The 19,407-nt window shown below is 42.1% G+C and overlaps 1 protein-coding gene across 2 annotated transcripts in view; it reads right to left on the reverse strand.

The window, feature by feature from the left end:
• Window positions 1-19,407, reverse strand: part of LOC112265690 (phosphofurin acidic cluster sorting protein 2) — a 75,412-nt gene that overhangs the window by 38,973 nt on the left and 17,032 nt on the right. For both annotated transcript variants that reach the window (XM_042301788.1, XM_042301786.1), the window contains exons 2-3: window positions 4,003-4,090; window positions 210-299 (exon numbers count right to left, since the gene is read on the reverse strand). In XM_042301788.1, coding sequence (XP_042157722.1) covers window positions 210-299; window positions 4,003-4,090 — 178 coding nt within the window. The remainder of the gene's footprint in view (window positions 1-209; window positions 300-4,002; window positions 4,091-19,407) is intronic.

The raw sequence follows: 19,407 nt of genomic DNA on the forward strand, positions 1-19,407 counted from the left end.
CCGCCACCTCAGATGGGCTTTGAACGCCAACCTGAGGTGTAGGAAATACACAAAAACTAAAAAAGGGGGTATGATATGTTTACACAGGCACTACCATTAATTTAGCAAAAAGTGCTGTACATCAACCGTTGGTTAATGAAAATACGTATTTCAGTCACATAACGGACCACTCTTTGATACTTTTGAAAGCCATGTTAACCTGTGCATACCTGGAGTGAGAAGGTTAGCTCAAGGTCAGTCTCCATCAGTCCGTCTGGGGGAAGGACATACTCGTTGGACCTCAAGATGCGCTTGGACCCCTGTGGCGGAAGATTTAAAGAGAGGTACAGAGAGAGTTAGGGATCTACTGGTGACTGAAACAAAGACATTTGGTGGTAACACTTCGGCTTTGCAATGTTCCTTTCCCTGAGAAACGTGTATAGAAACTAAATTCTAAAACGTGAGTGTTTGCCAACAATACCTAGAAGGTAGGGGCTAAAGTTTAGGGGTTGTTTCTGGACAGGGTCTTGGAGTTGCATGTTACCTCAGTAACCTACTGATCCAGCCAATTTAAAGGTAGACTCAACGATATGATGTAGATACAGAAAGTAAACAGCATAATGGATCAATTTCCACAACAACTAAGAGCACTAAGAGCACTGAAGCACGAGGCTCACCTTCTTTGGTGCCCTCGCTAGCACGTTTTGAACAGCGTGATGCGAACACGTGCACAGATACTGCGTGCGACTGTGAGAGAGCATCTCGCTCATCTCAATATCTCTGGTGCTGCTCGTGTCAACGTCATTTCGCTGAGTCTTTCCAAGCATGCTCTATCATCTCACCCCACTTCCAATACCAGCTTTCATCGTGTATCAGTGACCGTGTTTGAATACCCAAACTTGCGTCCTAAAAAATAACATTTTATAGTATGTGGCATTTCGAAAATCACGTACACTTTAAATGCCTGGATGTCATACTCATTTCAGTTTTGACAACAGCTGATCAATTAGATATGGGGATGCGCTACCGAAATCAATTAATATTGCAGGATATCTTTAGATATTTGGCTATTAGACTTCTGTTTTTTAATGGGAATTCAATACAAAGCTTTACTGCTTGGCTTAGATCTGGGGATGTGCTACTGAAATCAATGAATAGCTGGGAAACAACACGTTCGCGCATGACACAAAATATGGCGTTTTATACTATGCGCATTTTCGGACTCTGACATTGCTCGTTCTGATATTTCTTAATTTCTTTCTTTTTACTTTTTGGATTATGTGTGTATTGTTTGGTATTGCTATATTGCACTTGTGATTTCATGAAAATTAAATATTTTTAGTATTTTAATTTGAATTTGGCGCTCTGCAATTCAGAGGATGTTGACGAAAATTATCCCGCTAATGGGATGGGTGCGCCAAGATGTTTTAAGAAGTAAATGTGTATGTGTTTTGTATGCATTTAATTTATAGCTATTCATTTATTCATTTTGTACTGTTTTTGGTGAAGTTCTTTTTATGAACCCAAATTGGATTTCTGTTCTCATTTAAAAGGGTTTCTTGTTTGTAATAATGAAAATCTACTGTTATACTTCCAACTTTTCAGCATAAAAGATGCCCTCGCACATCTGAGCTATGTTATTGCATGTGCAATACATAATCTTTAGTAGCCTAGCTATAGTTGCCTAGATCAACTAATAGAGGCCAAGTCTTTGAGAGCATGCATCCTCCAAAGATGGAGAGGGACAGTTCATGGCTCGATCAGAGGAAGAGTAGCTCTCTGCGTCATTCCTCTACTGCCTCTCCCCATTCATCTCAAGCTACAGGTGATTCTTCAATTGATGCATGCTTAGGCCTACGGTTAACTCAAGTTTACTCCAAACACGTTTTTCCAAATGTTAGCTTCTTAGCTAACAACAACACTCTGCTGTAGTGAACGGTCACTGGGTGGGGCTACAGACGATCCTTTTCAGTTCATATGCAAAGCCATAACTGATGGTGCATTCAAGACAACAGGGAACTCTGAGAAAAATATTTTTGAACAGTCATCCAACTCAGACGTCACGATGTCCCCCAGTCTGAGCTTCGTTTGCTTCCTAGTTCCCAGTTGAACGTTTGGGCCATAGCATACTACAGCATACTTTTTACTAAACAATACGTGCTAAATAGTACGATTAATATGTATGCAGTTTAAGTAAGTAGTAGTCAAGCCAGAATTCGGACACGGCCAGTGACATGCAGAATTGTTTTGGGGGAAAAGCTTATTTTCTTTCAATCACAGTCAGTTAGCGCTTTACTAACTCTCCATGCTGACTGTTTTGTTTTCCTTTGGGAGGCTAAGCTAGCTTCACATCCAAATTAACTGACTGGAAAAGCAACAGGCTAATCGCTAACAAGACAACAGGGACCAGCAGCAGTCAGCATCAAACTTCTAATGAGCTGTCGCACACAGCTGTACTAAAATGGACCAGCAGACAGTTATCAGTGACGAAGCTTCACGGAACATTCAGTCTTTAGAGATGAAAGGGAGGAGGAAGGTTTGTGAGGCAAACAAAACACATGGGAAAAAATCTGTATTCGGACCTGCATTCCTCATGGTGACTCAGCAAACTAAAAAAGGGCGCTAGCTACAAGACATTAATGCTAATTGATCCCAGAGCAGGAAGAACAGACATGTGGCTTCCAAGAGTAGCCCCATCGGGCCCTGACAGACAACTACGTGCATTGGTAGGTGTTGACTTCAGACAAGTCTGCAACCAAAGCTATTGGCTAGCTCAATGACAATACAATTAACTAATTTCTGAATGCATTCAAAAATACTGAAAAGTCCAAAAACAAGTATGCATTAGCGGGTTTTAACATACGGAACCAAATCGCCACAGTCTTCTGAGTTCTGTAGCTAGAGATACAGAGAGTGACCAAGAATAAACATTTTTCACACTATTTTTCCTCCTGTCAATGGGGAATAAAGAGCAGTCGAGACCTGTCTTAACTCCTGCCTATGCTGCAACTTTCGGTTCTTTTGTAGTTGCCGCTCAGCATGCCGTCATCAGAGGATCAGATGTGGCCATTTTAAGTCTCTTTTCTGACAAGTAGCAGGCAGACAGGTGCTAGCGAGCCATTACAATGACCAATCGAGGAAATTAATAGACCTGAATGGTGTTCTCAGAGATATGCTGAAGTACCGAGTTACCTGAGAAGAGAGAAGCAGTGGGACATATTGACTGTCACTTTGGTCAATATATCTCTGTGTGCATCTGAAAGGTAAGCACACCATGTACAGTGTATAGAATTATTGTAAAGATTTCTGATAATCTACTGCTCAATGACCAGTGAATTTACCACCAGCAATTAGAGAGAACAGAAAGAACACAGTTCAACCACACAATGCTATTTCTCTCTGACTGCATAGAACCCTGAGCAATACGCGAGCACTGGGCCGTACCACGACCAAAGCGAATAACTTTGGAATGCAGAGTGCCCCAAGTAACGGTCAGACATAACTGTAATCTTTTTCCTTTCTCTCTCTGTTCCTATCGAACAACATGTCACCTTGGTAACGGCTTGGGCAGTCCTCTGAGACTATTGAGCTTAGTTGAAGGAGAGATTCTGGAAGGTTGTCAGGTGTGAAAGGAAAAATATGTCGCTACGTCGCAGCTAAGATGCATGAAATAAAGGATGTAGAAAATATGTGCAATGATTATAGAAATAGCTTGTAAGGAGGACCACAGAGAAGTGAAAAACACTTCCAATGTTGATCATGAGCTTTTGTTGGTTATTGCCATATTTGAGTAAATTGACGAGTAGTATTGACCTTGATATAGTCCTTTGATTTTTCTGTTAATTTCAGAACAAAGTATCAGCCAATTGATGCAAACAGTTGTTACCAAACCATCCCATAACACAAGACTTCAACGGTCAACAGCAATCCAAGTTCCTGTGTTTTTATGGACACTCCATTTGATACTAATACAATCCGAAGCACATTACTTAAATCGTCATAATCTTCTTAAACTGGACTCACCTGTATTTTGACAGCTATCACCACAGAGCTAAGCTCTCGGTCCAGTTCTTTGAGGACAATCAGTTTCTTGAGGGTCAGGCTGCACAATCTGTGGTCAACAGGGGAGACAGGGAAGGGATTTAGTTTCGTTTCATTTAATTTAGACCATTTCAAACATGCACAATGACACACAAACATCGTCATATATGATACAGTGGTGAACTGATAGCATGTAAACAAAGCTATTGTAGGCATATTCCATTAGGGTCTTCAATGGAACATATAGCGATGTTTGAACAAATCAATTCAAAGGAAGTCTGCTTTACTGGTATGAATGGCAACACGCATAGTACTTTGAAAGCAAATGCAACATACTGTAAAATGAATAATAGAGCTGAAGGAAGAAAAAGATGAAGTCATGCATAATAAATGTACAGCTGAGCGAGAATATAAAAAGGTATAGATTCATATTTGACAACCCTTGTATTATGATAACTTGGAAATTGAGAAAGACGTCAAAGAAATGATGAATACATACATATTTCATTATTTCACACTCAAAACAAATTGGCAGTAATAATGAAATAAAGTCATGACTGCCTATCATAACAAAAACCGTTTGTATTTTTCAAGATAATCACATCATTATCTTGATGCACCGCTTCATCCCTCTCAAGAGCTGCTGTCGTGAGGAAGGATCATGTATTTCAAAAGGATAGAAAAACACCAGTGTTGAACAAAAGTTACTCAGCCCACTACGTGAGATGAGTAGCGCTTTCATAGACATAATGTCTGTGGGTATAATTCTATTCAGACTAGGCATACTGTATTCACTGTGTGTGTGTTTGTGTGTGTGTGTGTTAGGGCTGGGCGGTAAAACCGTAAAAAACTATACACCGGTAATCATTCATGGACTGGTTTGGATTTTTACTTTACCTTCTATAACAGTATTTTAATGTTTGATTTATTACATTAAATCATTCAGTAATGACCAGTCAATCACCAGTAAGAAACTGCAAACAACTGAAATCTTCTAGCTAACACAACAAGTCAACAACTTCGAGAGGGCAAGCTTGCAAAATAGAGACCCCCTGAAATTGTCTGACTACCCCATAGTGGAGAAAGTAAGAACTGCAATTGAAGCCGACAATAGGGAGGAAAATAGTTATTCGGTCAATAAAAGTTGACGAAATAGAGACATACTAAGACAAAAGAAATGTGACACAGTATGTAAATGATAACAAATTAGTACAGGAAATTAAATGAAGAAATTAATTAAAATGCTGGAAGTGAATTCTGGAATTTAACAAATAATTTTGATTCCTATGCAATTCCAACGCAACAAATTGGACTACTTCACTATCAGTTTTGTCCTATTATTTTTGGTTGAAGTTCCATTGAACAGTAAAGCAATTAGAATGGAGAAAGCCCATTAAAACCACTTAGAATTAATTTGTTGCCATCCTAGGGTCATCCACAAGCCATAAAGAATATTTTGAACTTTTATTATTAAGAAACATCCAATGCTGTCAAATACTGAGAAGAATACTGTGATATGATATTTTGGCCACATCACACAACCTAGTGTGTGTGTGAGGGATATATATACATACATTTTCAGTTGAAGTCAGAGGTTTACATACACATCAGCCAAATACATTTAAACTCAGTTTTTCACAATTCCTGACATTTAATCCTAGTATTCCCTGTCCTAGGTCAGTTAGGATCACCACTTTATTTTAAGAATGTGAAATGTCAGAATAATAGCAGAGAGAATTATTTATTTCAGCTTTGTTTTCTTTCATCACATTCCCAATGGGTCAGAAGTGTACATACACTCAATTAGTATTTGGTAGCATTGCCTTTAAATTGTTTAACTTGGGTTAAACGTTTCGGGTAGCCTTCCACAAGCTTCCCACAATAAATTGGGTGAATTTTGTCCCATTCCTCCTGACAGAGCGGGTGTAACTGAGTTAGGTTTGTATGGCCTCCTTGCCTGCACACACTTTCTCAGTCCTGCCCACAAATTTTCTATTGGATTGAGGTCAGGGCTTTGTGATGGCCACTCCCAATACCTTGACTTTGTTGTCCTTAAGCCATTTTGCCACAACTTTGGAAGAATGCTTGGGGTCATTGTCCATTTGGAAGACCCATTTGCGACCTAGCTTTAACTTCCTGATTGATGTCTTGAGATGTTGCTTCAATATATCCACATACTTTTCTTCACGATGCCATCTATTTTGTGAAGTGCACCAGTCCCTCCTGTAGCAAAGCACCCCCACAACATGATGCTGCCACCCCCGTGCTTCACGGTTGGGACGGTGTTCTTTGGCTTGCAAGCCTTTCCCTTTTTCCTCCAAACATAACGATGGTCATTTTGGCCAAACAGTTCTATTTTTGTTTAATCAGACGAGAGGACATTTCTCCAAAAAGTACGATCTTTGCTCCCAACGATAAACCAGACTTGTGGAGGTCTACACAATTTTTTCTGAGGTCTTGGCTGATTTCTTTTGATTTTACCATGATGTCAAGCAAAGAGGCACTGAGTTTAAAGGTAGGCCTTGAAATACATCCAGAGGTTCACCTCCAATTTACTCAAATGATGTCAATTAGCCTTCTAAAGCCATGACATAATTTTGGCACGCTCACGTGAAAGGTAGCTACATTCCACTTCATTTCTACAGACAAAGGAATTGTCCGGTTGGAACATTAATGAAGATTTATGTTAAAAACGTCAGAAAGATTGATTCTAAACATCGTTTGACACGTTGCTACGGACTGTAACGGAACTTTTTTTGACTTTTCGTCTGAAACTAGTGAACGCGCTTGGTGAGTTTAGATTGTGTACTGAACGCGCCAACAAAAGGAGCTATTTTGAAATAAATTATGTACATTATCGAACAGAACAAGCACTTATTGTGGACCTGGGATTCCTGGGAGTGCATTCTGATGAAGATCATCAAAGGTAAGTGAATATTTATCATGTATTTCTGACATCTCTTGACTCCAACATGACGGAAATGAGTTTGGCTTGATTTTGTTGTCTGAGCGCCGTACTCAGATTATGCTTTTTTGGTAAAGTTTTTTAAAAATCGGACACAGCGGTTGCATTAGGAGAAGTGTATCTATAATTCCGTGCATAATTATTGTATTTTCATCAAGATTTATTATGAGCATTTCTGTAATTGATGTGGCTACTGAACGTAACGCTCCTATGTAAACTCAGATTTTTGGATATAAATATGAACTTTACCGAACAAAACATACATGTATTGTGTAACATGATGTCCTAGGAGTGTCATCTGATGAAGATAATCAAAGGTAGGTGATTAATTTTAGCGATATTTCTGCTTTTTGTGACTCCACTCTTTGGTTGGAAAATGGCTGAATGCTTTCTGTGACCTGGCTCTGACCTAACATAACGATATGTTCTGCTTTCGCCGAAAAGCGTTTTTGAAATCGGACACTGTGGTTGGATTAACGAGAATTTTATCTTTAAATTGGTGTAAAATACTTGTATGTTTGAGGAATATTAATTATGGGATTTCTGTTGTTTTGAATTTGGCACCCTGCAGTTTCACTGTTAGGCTATCATCCACAATGAAATAGGGTGCAGGCCAGGCAGCAGGCTGTTAGCCAGCCTGCTAGCATAGTGGAGTCTGCCACTAGCACAGTCAGTGTAGTCAGCTCAGCTATCACCATTGAGACCGTGTCTGTGCCTCGACCTAGGTTGGGCAAAACTAAACATGGCGGTGTTCGCCTTAGCAATCTCACTAGGATAAAGACCACCTCCATTCCTGTCATTATTATTATTATTATTATTATTATTATTATTCCTGTCATCATCTCAAAATAGGGCTACTTAATGTTAGATCCCTTACTTCAAAGGCAATTATAGTCAATGAACTAATCACTGACCATAATCTTGATGTGATTGGCCTGACTGAAACATGGCTTAAGCCTGATTAATTTACTGTGTTAAATGAGGCCTCACCTCCTGGCTACACTAGTGAACATATCCCCCGTGCATCCCGCAAAGGCGGAGGTGTTGCTAACATTTACGATAGCAAATTTCAATTTACAAAAAAAAACAAAAAACGTTTTCGTCTTTTGAGCTTCTAGTCATGAAATCTATGCAGCCTACTCAATCACTTTTTATAGCTACTGTTTACAGGCCTCCTGGGCCATATACAGCGTTCCTCACTGAGTTCCCTGAATTCCTATCGGACCTTGTAGTCATAGCAGATAATATACTAATCTTTGGTGACTTTAATATTCACATGGAAAAGTCCACAGACCCACTCCAAAAGGCTTTCGGAGCCATCATCGACTCAGTGGGTTTTGTCCAACATGTCTCTGGACCCACTCACTGTCACAGTCATACGCTGGACCTAGTTTTGTCCCATGGAATAAATGTTGTGGATCTTAATGTTTTTCCTCATAATCCTGGACTATCGGACCACTATTTTATTACGTTTGCAATTGCAACAAATAATCTGCTCAGACCCCAACCAAGGAACATCAAAAGTCGTGCTATAAATTCACAGACAACACAAAGATTCCTTGATGTCCTTCCAGATTCCCTCTGTCTACCCAAGGACACCAGAGGACAAAAATCAGTTAACCACCTAACTGAGGAACTCAATTTAACCTTGCTAACCTTAGTGCTGCTTTTGATACCATCGATCACCACATTCTTTTGGAGAGATTGGAATCCCAAATTGGTCTACACGGACATGTTCTGGCCTGGTTTAGATCTTATCTGTCGGAAAGATATCAGTTTGTCTCTGTGAATGGTTTGTCCTCTGACAAATCAACTGTAAATTTCGGTGTTCCTCAAGGTTCCGTTTTGGGACCACTATTGTTTTCACTATATATTTTACCTCTTGGGGATGTTATTCGAAAACATAATGTTAACTTTCACTGCTATGCGGATGACACACAGCTGTACATTTCAATGAAACATGGTGAAGCCCCAAAATTGCTCTTGCTAGAAGCATGTGTTTCAGACATAAGGAAGTGTATGGCTGCAAACTTTCTACTTTTAAACTCGGACAAAACAGAGATGCTTGTTCTAGGTCCCAAGAAACAAAGAGATCTTCTGTTGAATCTGACAATTAATCTTAATGGTTGTACAGTCGTCTCAAATAAAACTGTGAAGGACCTCGGCGTTACTCTGGACCCTGATCTCTCTTTTGAAGAACATATCAAGACCATTTCAAGGACAGCTTTTTTCCATCTACGTAACATTGCAAAAATCAGAAACTTTCTGTCCAAAAATGATGCAGAAAAATTAATCCATGCTTTTGTCACTTCTAGGTTAGACTACTGCAATGCTCTACTTTCCGGCTACCCGGATAAAGCACTAAATAAACTTCAGTTAGTACTAAATACGGCTGCTCGAATTCTGACTAGAACCAAAAAATTTGATCATATTACTCCAGTGCTAGCCTCTCTACACTGGCTTCCTGTCAAAGCAAGGGCTGATTTCAAGGTTTTACTGCTAACCTACAAAGCATTACATGGGCTTGCTCCTACATATCTCTCTGATTTGGTCCTGTCGTACATACCTACACGTACGCTACGGTCACAAGACGCAGGCCTCCTAATTGTCCCTAGAATTTCTAAGCAAACAGCTGGAGGCAGGGCTTTCTCCTATAGAGCTCCATTTTTATGGAACGGTCTGCCTACCCATGTCAGAGACGCAAACTCGGTCTCAACCTTTAAGTCCTTACTGAAGACTTATCTCTTCAGTGGGTCATATAATTGAGTGTAGTCTGGCCCAGGAGTGGGAAGGTGAACGGAAAGGCTCTGGAGCAACGAACCGCCCTTGCTGTCTCTGCCTGGCCGGTTCCCCTCTTCCCACTGGGATTCTCTGCCTCTAACCCTATTACAGGGGCTGAGTCACTGGCTTACTGGGGCTCTCTCTTGCCATCCCTGGAAGGGGTGCGTCACCTGAGTGGGTTGATTCACTGATGTGGTCATCCTGTCTGGGATGGCGCCCCCTTGGGTTGTGCCATGGCGGAGTTCTTTGTGGGCTATACTCAGCCTTGTCTCAGGATGGTAAGTTGGTGGTTGAAGATATCCCTCTAGTGGTGTGGGGCTGTGCTTTGGCAAAGTGGGTGGGGTTATATCCTTCCTGTTTGGCCCTGTCTGAGGGTGTCCTCGGATGGGGCCACAGTGTCTCCTGACCCCTCCTGTCTCAGCCTCCAGTATTTATGCTGCAGTAGTTAATGTGTCGGGGGCTGGGGTCAGTTTGTTATATCTGGAGTACCTCTCCTGTCCTATTCGGTGTCCTGTGTGAATCTAAGTGTGCGTTCTCTAATTCTCTCTTTTTCTCTCTCTCTCTCTCTCTCTCTCTCTCTCGGAGGACCTGAGCCCTAGGACCATACCCCAGGACTACCTGACATGATGACTCCTTGCTGTCCCCAGTCCACCTGGCCGTGCTGCTGCTCCAGTTTCAACTGTTCTGCCTTATTATTATTCGACCATGCTGGTCATTTATGAACATTTGAACATCTTGGCCATGTTCTGTTATAATCTCCACCCGGCACAGCCAGAAGAGGACTGGCCACCCCACATAGCCTGGTTCCTCTCTAGGTTTCTTCCTAGGTTTTGGCCTTTCTAGGGAGTTTTTCCTAGCCACCGTGCTTCTACACCTGCATTGCTTGCTGTTTGGGGTTTTAGGCTGGGTTTCTGTACAGCACTTTGAGATATCAGCTGATGTACGAAGGGCTATATAAATAAATTTGATTTGATCATTAGCATCACTAAAGACTACACAAAGTGGTAGACATAGGCCCTACGCGCACTGCACACACACAGACAGGGGCATTCCCATGCTGTTTCCTCTTCAGAAAGTTGTTATATGTTTGGTAAATTGCACATTACTGTTTGAATAAATCATGGTAATCAAAAATAAAAAAGCAAATTGTGAAACGAAACCTAATGTGGCCAGGTCCATTTGAAGCCCTGGCACCCTTGCGATCATTTAAAAATGTGTGTTGCAATGCCAAGTAAAACGGTCGCAAATGCGACTGTTTTGGTCGCAGTATCAAACCCTGTATAGAGACCGAATTAGTTATCTATCATTAATCTAAGAGCTCAAGGAGAAGATATGCTATTGGATCGTAGGCTTACATAGGCTTAATACAATATAGTACTGTTCATTAATAAATGGTTATGAATCCATATCTTGAATTTCCAAATGATAAAAAATGCCTATAATGCTTAGGATTTTGAATGTATATATTGCTAATAAATCTTCATAAGGTTTTATTAAAAGTGGGTACTGGCAAAACTTTATTTATCCAATAGACATAGGCGCTCGTGCCAGATTGTTGATTATTGGTTAAAAAGCTACTGGATTGATGGAAATAATCAAATAATCATTGTATTGTCAGTTCAGCTTATTTCCATAAGGAAATATAAAAGACACTGCTTGTGAGTCTAGCAACATTAACACAACACAAACAAATGGGAGGCAGTGAACCATTGAACCTCAAATGTATGAAAACAAGGTAGAAAATAAAAAACATCTGCACACCATCTGCATGCTCCGAAGAGATATCTTTTTAATTATTACAACATTTCAAAACTGCAATAGGTCTTTGTCAGGAGACCATGAAACCAATGTACGTAGGCAGCCACATGAAAACATGACAAAAAAGTAGGAAACAAAACGGATATTGTATTGTCAGTTCAGCTCTGAATAGGAGTGCTGCTGTGAGCTTCATTAAAATCTCACAGTGGCCCTGAGCTCTTCGTTTTCCCCTCAGACTGTAAGTGCGCCCGAAATGGCAGCCTATTCTCTAAAGTGCACTATGGCCCTGGGCAAAAGTAGTGCACTAAATAGGGAATAAGGTGCCATTTGGGATGTAGACTCTATCGAAGTACTGCATTGCCAGAGTATGAGTCATACAGGAAGCTAGAGACAGCTCCTATTCTTCCATTCTCGTGCATTTGGAGGAGAAAGTAGAGCTGGGGTTGAATGAATGTGTTTTCTTTCCCCTTTTCACTCTCTCTCACACTCTCTGTGACGGGGTGGCAACCTTGGTCAGCAGAGTAGAAAAACATTCACTTTCCAATTTTCCATGCACAGACACTTACTCAGAAACACATACACACGCAAAAAAAAAAAATACAATAGAAATGCAAGCACTTTCAACAGACTTATACCAAAAAACACACATCCTCTGACCCCTATCCCCCCCACCACACACACACACAACCGAGGGGAAGTTGGGGTCACAGTCTCTGTCTTTGAGAATTTGGACTCGTCTGGAGTGTAGTTGACAGGCAAACACAAACAGGCCAACATCCAGCACTGACAGCACACACACACAACAAGAGACATGCACACGCTCACAGGCAGACCATACAAACACAAATACACAAACGCACTCAAAGAGATGCACACAAACACACATGGACACAAAGGGGCTGGAATGTTCGGATGCAGTCATGGAGAAAACTTTGCACTAACTCAGCACAAAGCCAGACCACCTGATTGAAAGCATTCTGTACCGGCCATTCATCGGAAGGACAGAGGCAGAGAGAGAGAGACAGGGGGAGGGGGCCTCGATGGACAGAGATGAAAAGAGAGGGTTGGGGGAGGGAGATTGAAATGTCTGGACATTCCAACACAGAGGCCAGTACACAAACTATCACAGTACCATAGAAAAAAGAAATGGAGGAAAATATTCAAGATAGATCAAGGGCAATATATTATACAAGAAAGCGAACTTGATGGAATATGGGCATAAATGCATCAAATGATTTTTTTAAATCTTCGACATAAAACTGCTTCCAAAAATGATTTACTGAAACTTGTTGCAAATTATGGAGTCAATGATGATTCACTAAACAATATTTTGAAAGAAGAAGCAAAGTATTTTAATGTAATGCTCGTAGTCGTAAGGAAGAGTGGACCAAAGTGCAGCGTGCAAAGTGTTCGTGATCTTTACTGTCAAGAATCACTCAAACAAAAATAACGAATACAAACGAAAGTGAACAGTTCCGTCAGGCACAGATACTAAACGGAAAACGACTCCCCACAAAACCCAAATGGAAAATGACAACTTATACAGACAACGATAGACAGCTGCCTCTGACAACAAAATAACAAAGATATAGAAAACATAGATTCTCCCACCCGAGTCACACCCTGACCTAACCAAACAGAGAATAAATAAGGATCTCTAAGGTCAGGGCGTGACAGTACCCCCCCCCCTCAAAGGTGCGGACTCCGGCCGAAGACCTGAACCCATAGGGGAGGGTCCGGGTGGGCATCTACTCTCGGTGGGGGCTCCGGTGGGGGCTCCGGTGCGGAACGCAGACCCCGCCCCGCTTTGGGCTCCCCCCACTTTGGTGGCGTCTCCGGTCCAGAGATCGTTGCCGGGACCTCCGGACCATAGATCATCGCCGGAGGCCTCCTTGCTCGCACACGCTTTTTCAGTTCTGCCCACAAATTTTCTATGGGATTGAGGTCAGGGCTTTTTGATGGCCACTCCAATACCTTGACTTTGTTGTCCTTAAGCCATTTTGCCAAAACTTTGGAAGTATGCTTGGGGTCATTCTCCATTTGGAAGACCCATTTGCGACCAAGCTTTAACTTCCTGACTGATGTCTTGAGAGTGGTTGAAAAAAGAGTTTTAATGACTCCAACCTAAGTGTATGTAAACTTCTGACTTCAACTGTATTTATATATAAACTCCGCAAAAAAAGAAACGTCCCCTCACTGTCAAATGCGTTTATTTTCAGCAAACTTAACATGTGTAAATATTTGTATGAACATAACAAGATTCAACAACTGATATATAAACTGAACAAGTTCCACAGACATGTGACTAACACAAATGGAATAATGTGTCCCTGAACAAAGGGGGGAGGGGGTCAAAATCAAAAGTAAAAGTCAGTATCTGGTGTGGCTACCATCTGCATTAAGTACTGCAGTGCATCTCCTCCTCATGGACTGCACCAGATTTGCCAGTTCTTGCTGTGAGATGTTACCCCACTCTTCCACCAAGTCACCTGCAAGTTCCCAAACATTTATCGGGGGAATGGCCCTAGCCCTCAACCTCCGATCCATTAGGTCCCAGACGTGCTCAATGGGATTGTGATCCGGGCTCTTCGCTGGACATGGCAGAACACTGACATTCCTGTCTTGCAGGAAATCACGCACAGAATGAGCAGTATGGCTGGTGGCATTGTCATGCTGGAGGGTCATGTCAGGATGAGCCTGTAGGGAGGGTACCACATACAGGAGGAGGATGTCTTCCCTGTAACGCACAGCATTGAGATTGCCTGCAATGACAAGCTCAGTCCGATGATGCTGTGACACACCACCCATGACGGACCCTCCAACTCCAAATCGACCCCGCTCCAGAGTACAGGCCTCGGTGTAATGCTAATTTCTTTGACGATAAACACGAAACTGACCATCACCACGGGTGAGACAAAACCGCGACTCATCAGTGAAGAGGACTTTTTGCCAGTCCCGTCTGGTCCAGCGACGGTGGGTTTGTGCCCATAGGCAACGTTGATGCCGGTGATGTCTGGTGAGGACCTGCCTTACAACAGGCCTACAAGCCCTCAGTCCAGCCTCTCTCAGCCTATTGCAGACTGTCAGCACTGATGGAGGGATTGTGCGTTCCTGGTGTAACTCGGGCAGTTGTTGTTGCCATCCTGTACCTGTCCCGCAGGTGTAATGTTCGGATGTACCGATCATGTGCAGGTGTTGTTACACGTGGTCTGCCACTGCGAGGATCTTCAGCTGTCCATCCTGTTTCCCTGTAGCGCTGTCTTAGGCGTCTCACAGTACGAACATTGCAATTTATTGCCCTGGCCACATCTGCAGTCCTCATGCCTCCTTGCAGCATGCCTAAGGCACATTCACGCAGATGAGCAGGGACCCTGGGCATCTTTCTTTTGGTGTTTTTCAGAGTCAGTAGAATGGCCTCTTTTGTGTCCTAATTTACATAACTGTGACCTTAATTGTCTACCATCTGTAAGCTGTTAGTGTCTTAACGACCGTTCCATAGGTGCATGTTAATTAATTGTTTATGGTTCATTGAACAAGCATGGGAAACAGTGTTTAAACCCTTTACAATGAAGATCTGTGAAGTTATTGGATTTTTACGAATCATCTTTGAAAGACAGGGTCCTGAAAAATATATTTTATATATATTTTTTTTTAATATATATCCATACACAGTCGTGGCCAAAAGTTTTGAGAATGACACAAATAGTAATTTTCACAAAGTCTGCTGCCTCAGTTTGTATAATGTCAATTTGCATATAGTCCATAATGTTATGAAGAGTGATCGGATAAATTGCAATTAATTGCAAAGTCCCTCTTTACCATGCAATTTAACTGAATCCCCAAAAAACATTTCCACTGCATTTCAGCCCTGACACAAAAGGACCAGCTGACATCATGTCAGTGATTCTCTCGTTAACAAAGATGTCAGTGTTGACGAGGACAAGGCTGGAGATCACTCTGTCATGCTGATTGAGTTCGAATAACAGACTGGAAGCTTAAAAATGAGGGTGGTGCATGGAATCATTGTTCCTCCTCTGTCAACCATGGTTACCTGCAAGGAAACACGTGCTGTCATCATTGTTTGCACAAAAAGGGCTTCACAGGCAAGGATATTGCCAACTGACATTTACTCCTGAGGTGCTGACTTGTTGCACCCTCAACAACTACTGTGATCATTATCATTTGACCATGCTGGTCATTTATGAAAATTTGAACATCTTGGCCATGTTCTGTTGTAATCTCCACCCGGCACAGCCAGAAGAGGACTGGCCACCCCTCATAGCCTGGTTCCTCTCTAGGTTTCTTCCTAGGTTCTGGCCTTTCTAGGGAGTTTTTCCTAGCCACCGTGCTTCTACACCTGCATTTCTTGCTGTTTGGGATTTTAGGCTGGGTTTCTGTACATCACTTTGATATATCAGCTGATGTAAGAAGGGCTATATAAATAAATTTGATTTGATACAGTGCCTTGCGAAAGTATTCGGCCCCCTTGAACTTTGCGACCTTTTGCCACATTTCAGGCTTCAAACATAAAGATATAAAACTGTATTTTTTTGTGAAGAATCAACAACAAGTGGGACACAATCATGAAGTGGAACGACATTTATTGGATATTTCAAACTTTTTTAACAAATCAAAAACTGAAAAATTGGGCGTGCAAAATTATTCAGCCCCCTTTAAGTTAATACTTTGTAGCGCCACCTTTTGCTGTGATTACAGCTGTAAGTCGCTTGGGGTATGTCTCTATCAGTTTTGCACATCAAGAGACTGAATTTTTTTCCCATTCCTCCTTGCAAAACAGCTCGAGCTCAGTGAGGTTGGATGGAGAGCATTTGTGAACAGCAGTTTTCAGTTCTTTCCACAGATTCTCGATTGGATTCAGGTCTGGACTTTGACTTGGCCATTCTAACACCTGGATATGTTTATTTTTGAACCATTCCATTGTAGATTTTGCTTTATGTTTTGGATCATTGTCTTGTTGGAAGACAAATCTCCGTCCCAGTCTCAGATCTTTTGCAGACTCCATCAGGTTTTCTTCCAGAATGGTCCTGTATTTGGCTCCATCCATCTTCCCATCAATTTTAACCATCTTCCCTGTCCCTGCTGAAGAAAAGCAGGCCCAAACCATGATGCTGCCACCACCATGTTTGACAGTGGGGATGGTGTGTTCAGGGTGATGAGCTGTGTTGCTTTTACGCCAAACATAACGTTTTGCATTGTTGCCAAAAAGTTCAATTTTGGTTTCATCTGACCAGAGCACCTTCTTCCACATGTTTGGTGTGTCTCCCAGATGGCTTGTGGCAAACTTTAAACAAAACTTTTTATGGATATCTTTAAGAAATGGCTTTCTTCTTGCCACTCTTCCATAAAGGCCAGATTTGTGCAATATATGACTGATTGTTGTCCTATGGACAGAGTCTCCCACCTCAGCTGTAGATCTCTACAGTTCATCCAGAGTGATCATGGGCCTCTTGGCTGCATCTCTGACCAGTCTTCTCCTTGTATGAGCTGAAAGTTTAGAGGGATCATTCAGATATCCTCTGAATTCTGGAGAGATGATTGTGTCCCAATTTTTCAGTTTTTGATTTGTTGTTTGAAATATCCAATAAATGTCGTTCCACTTCATGATTGTGTCCCACTTGTTGTTGATTCTTCACAAAAAATACAGTTTTATATCTTTATGTTTGAAGCCTGAAATGTGGCAAAAGGTCGCAAAGTTCAAGGGGGCCGAATACTTTCGCAAGGCACTGTATATAAATTCCTACAAGTCTGCTGTAGCACAGGAAATGCTTGAATGAACATCTTCAAGTAACTGACTGCCAGCCATCAAGCCTGGTTTCGTGGCGAGGTAGATAGATGGTGGCTCTTCCCACTCCCAAGTCTGTGGTTTCCTACCTGCCTTTGTGCTTTGTACTCTAAACACGCAATGAAGACCGGACTCCGAGCCGAAGACATAGGTAACCCAGCAAAAAAATCAACAGCGCAGTTTTCATTAGGCACCAAAGGGAAGAAAACATACTGAAACAGGATGGAACCACCCAGACTCCTATAAGCAGCGGTAATTTTTATTGTTCGTTGCAAATCTTTAAAAAAAAATGTTCTGCCTCAAAGAATATGGCCCTGGCTCTAACGGCTCAGATGGAATGATAACAAATGAGAGGGTTTGTATCTGTGGCCTTAGCCACCGGACCACAGACTAAGCACATCAATTCCACACTGCTGCTTCAGAATCAATCAAATCAATCAAATTTATTTATAAAGCCCTTCTTCATCAGCTGATGTCACAAAGTGCTGTACAGAAACCCAGCCTAAAACCTAAAATGCAGATGTAGAAGCACGGTGGCTAGGAAAAACTCCCTAGAAAGGCCAGAACCTAGGAAGAAACCTAGAGAACCAGGCTCTGAGGGGTGGCCAGTCCTCTTCTGGCTGTGCCGGGTGGAGATTATAACAGAACATGGCCAGGATGTTCAAACGTTCATAGATGACCAGCAGGGTCAGATAATAAAAATCACAGTGGTTGTCGAGGGTGCAACAGGTCAGCACCTCAGGAGTAAATGTAAGTTGGCTTTTCATAGCCAATCATTCAGAGTTAGAGACAGCGGGTGCAGTAGAGAGAGAGTCCAAAACAACAGGTCCGGGACAAGGTAGCACAATGACAATGATATGAGTCTGACAGGCCCGGCCTAAAACCAGAGCCAAGCATTCGTATCAAGCTGTCTGTTTCTGTCCCTTCATATAGGCATCAAAACTGATCAGAGGCCAGTTTTTAGTTAACAGATGATAGTATTGATCACTCAGCACTTCTAGCCTGACAATGTTTGGACAGCTGGGGAAATCTGTGTAGTTGTGTTGGTTGGTTACGCACGCGCACACACAAACACAGCGTCACTAATGCCACTAATGGCTGGCTGGTCGGAACTCAAGAGTAAGTAAGCCCGGGATACTGGAATGCACTATTTCCCCATGCTTATCCTGCTTCCTGCCATCAGCGCAGTGAGACAGAGCATTCCATAAGTCAGGCTCACCCCCCTGCAACCCCCGATGGACCTCTCACCCTGCCCTCCCCAGTGATTCAATAAAAACATGGATGACAGGATGTTCCATCCTGAATGGAGATGGGGGTGGCTTGTACATGGATTATTACTCTGTGGAGTTCAAAACCGGACATAGGCCTATCTCAAGTGATTCCCTGTATGTGTTCATAAGAGCATCATGAAGCAGGGGGTGGCCATTCATATCCACACAGCTGATGTGGGAGGAGGATTTTGTTCCCATCAATCAATACAGCTGATTCAACTAATCAAAGTCTTTGAATGATTAGTTTAATCAGGGTGGTTACTAGGGATGCACAATATATCGGTGAGCATATTGGAATCGGCCAAAATTAGCTAAAAAGGACAACATCGGCATCATCTATTTTAACGTCGATGTGCAAAACCGATGTCAAATCTGACGTGCATACGTATATAACGTAAGTAGATGGCGTATTGACGCCACGAAAAATACAGCACTACACAGAACAAAAGCCCACACTTCCAACAACCAAACAAGTTCAAGTTTGGCAGTCATTTGAAAGAGTAAGAAAATTTCACAACTGACATTTGGACCAGCGATGTCAGTCCCATGAGCATGCTGAGTCTGACAGCACAATGGGTCGATGAGGATTTCATACCGAAGAAAGCTGTATTGCATGTTCAAGAATGTGCTGGTTCTCATACCGCTGCTGCCATTTCAATGGCATTTGAGAACATGTTTGAAACTTGGAAACATGAACACACTCCTAGCGCCATTGGAACAACTGACTCGAGAAATAAGCTCAACTGTGTCTGCAGCAGACGTGATACCCTCTGTCATGGCATTGAAACGCCTGCTCAACAAAACCGCTG

The sequence above is a fragment of the Oncorhynchus tshawytscha genome, linkage group LG02 (genome assembly GCF_018296145.1).
Source record: "Oncorhynchus tshawytscha isolate Ot180627B linkage group LG02, Otsh_v2.0, whole genome shotgun sequence".
Classification (NCBI taxonomy): Eukaryota; Metazoa; Chordata; class Actinopteri; order Salmoniformes; family Salmonidae; genus Oncorhynchus; species Oncorhynchus tshawytscha.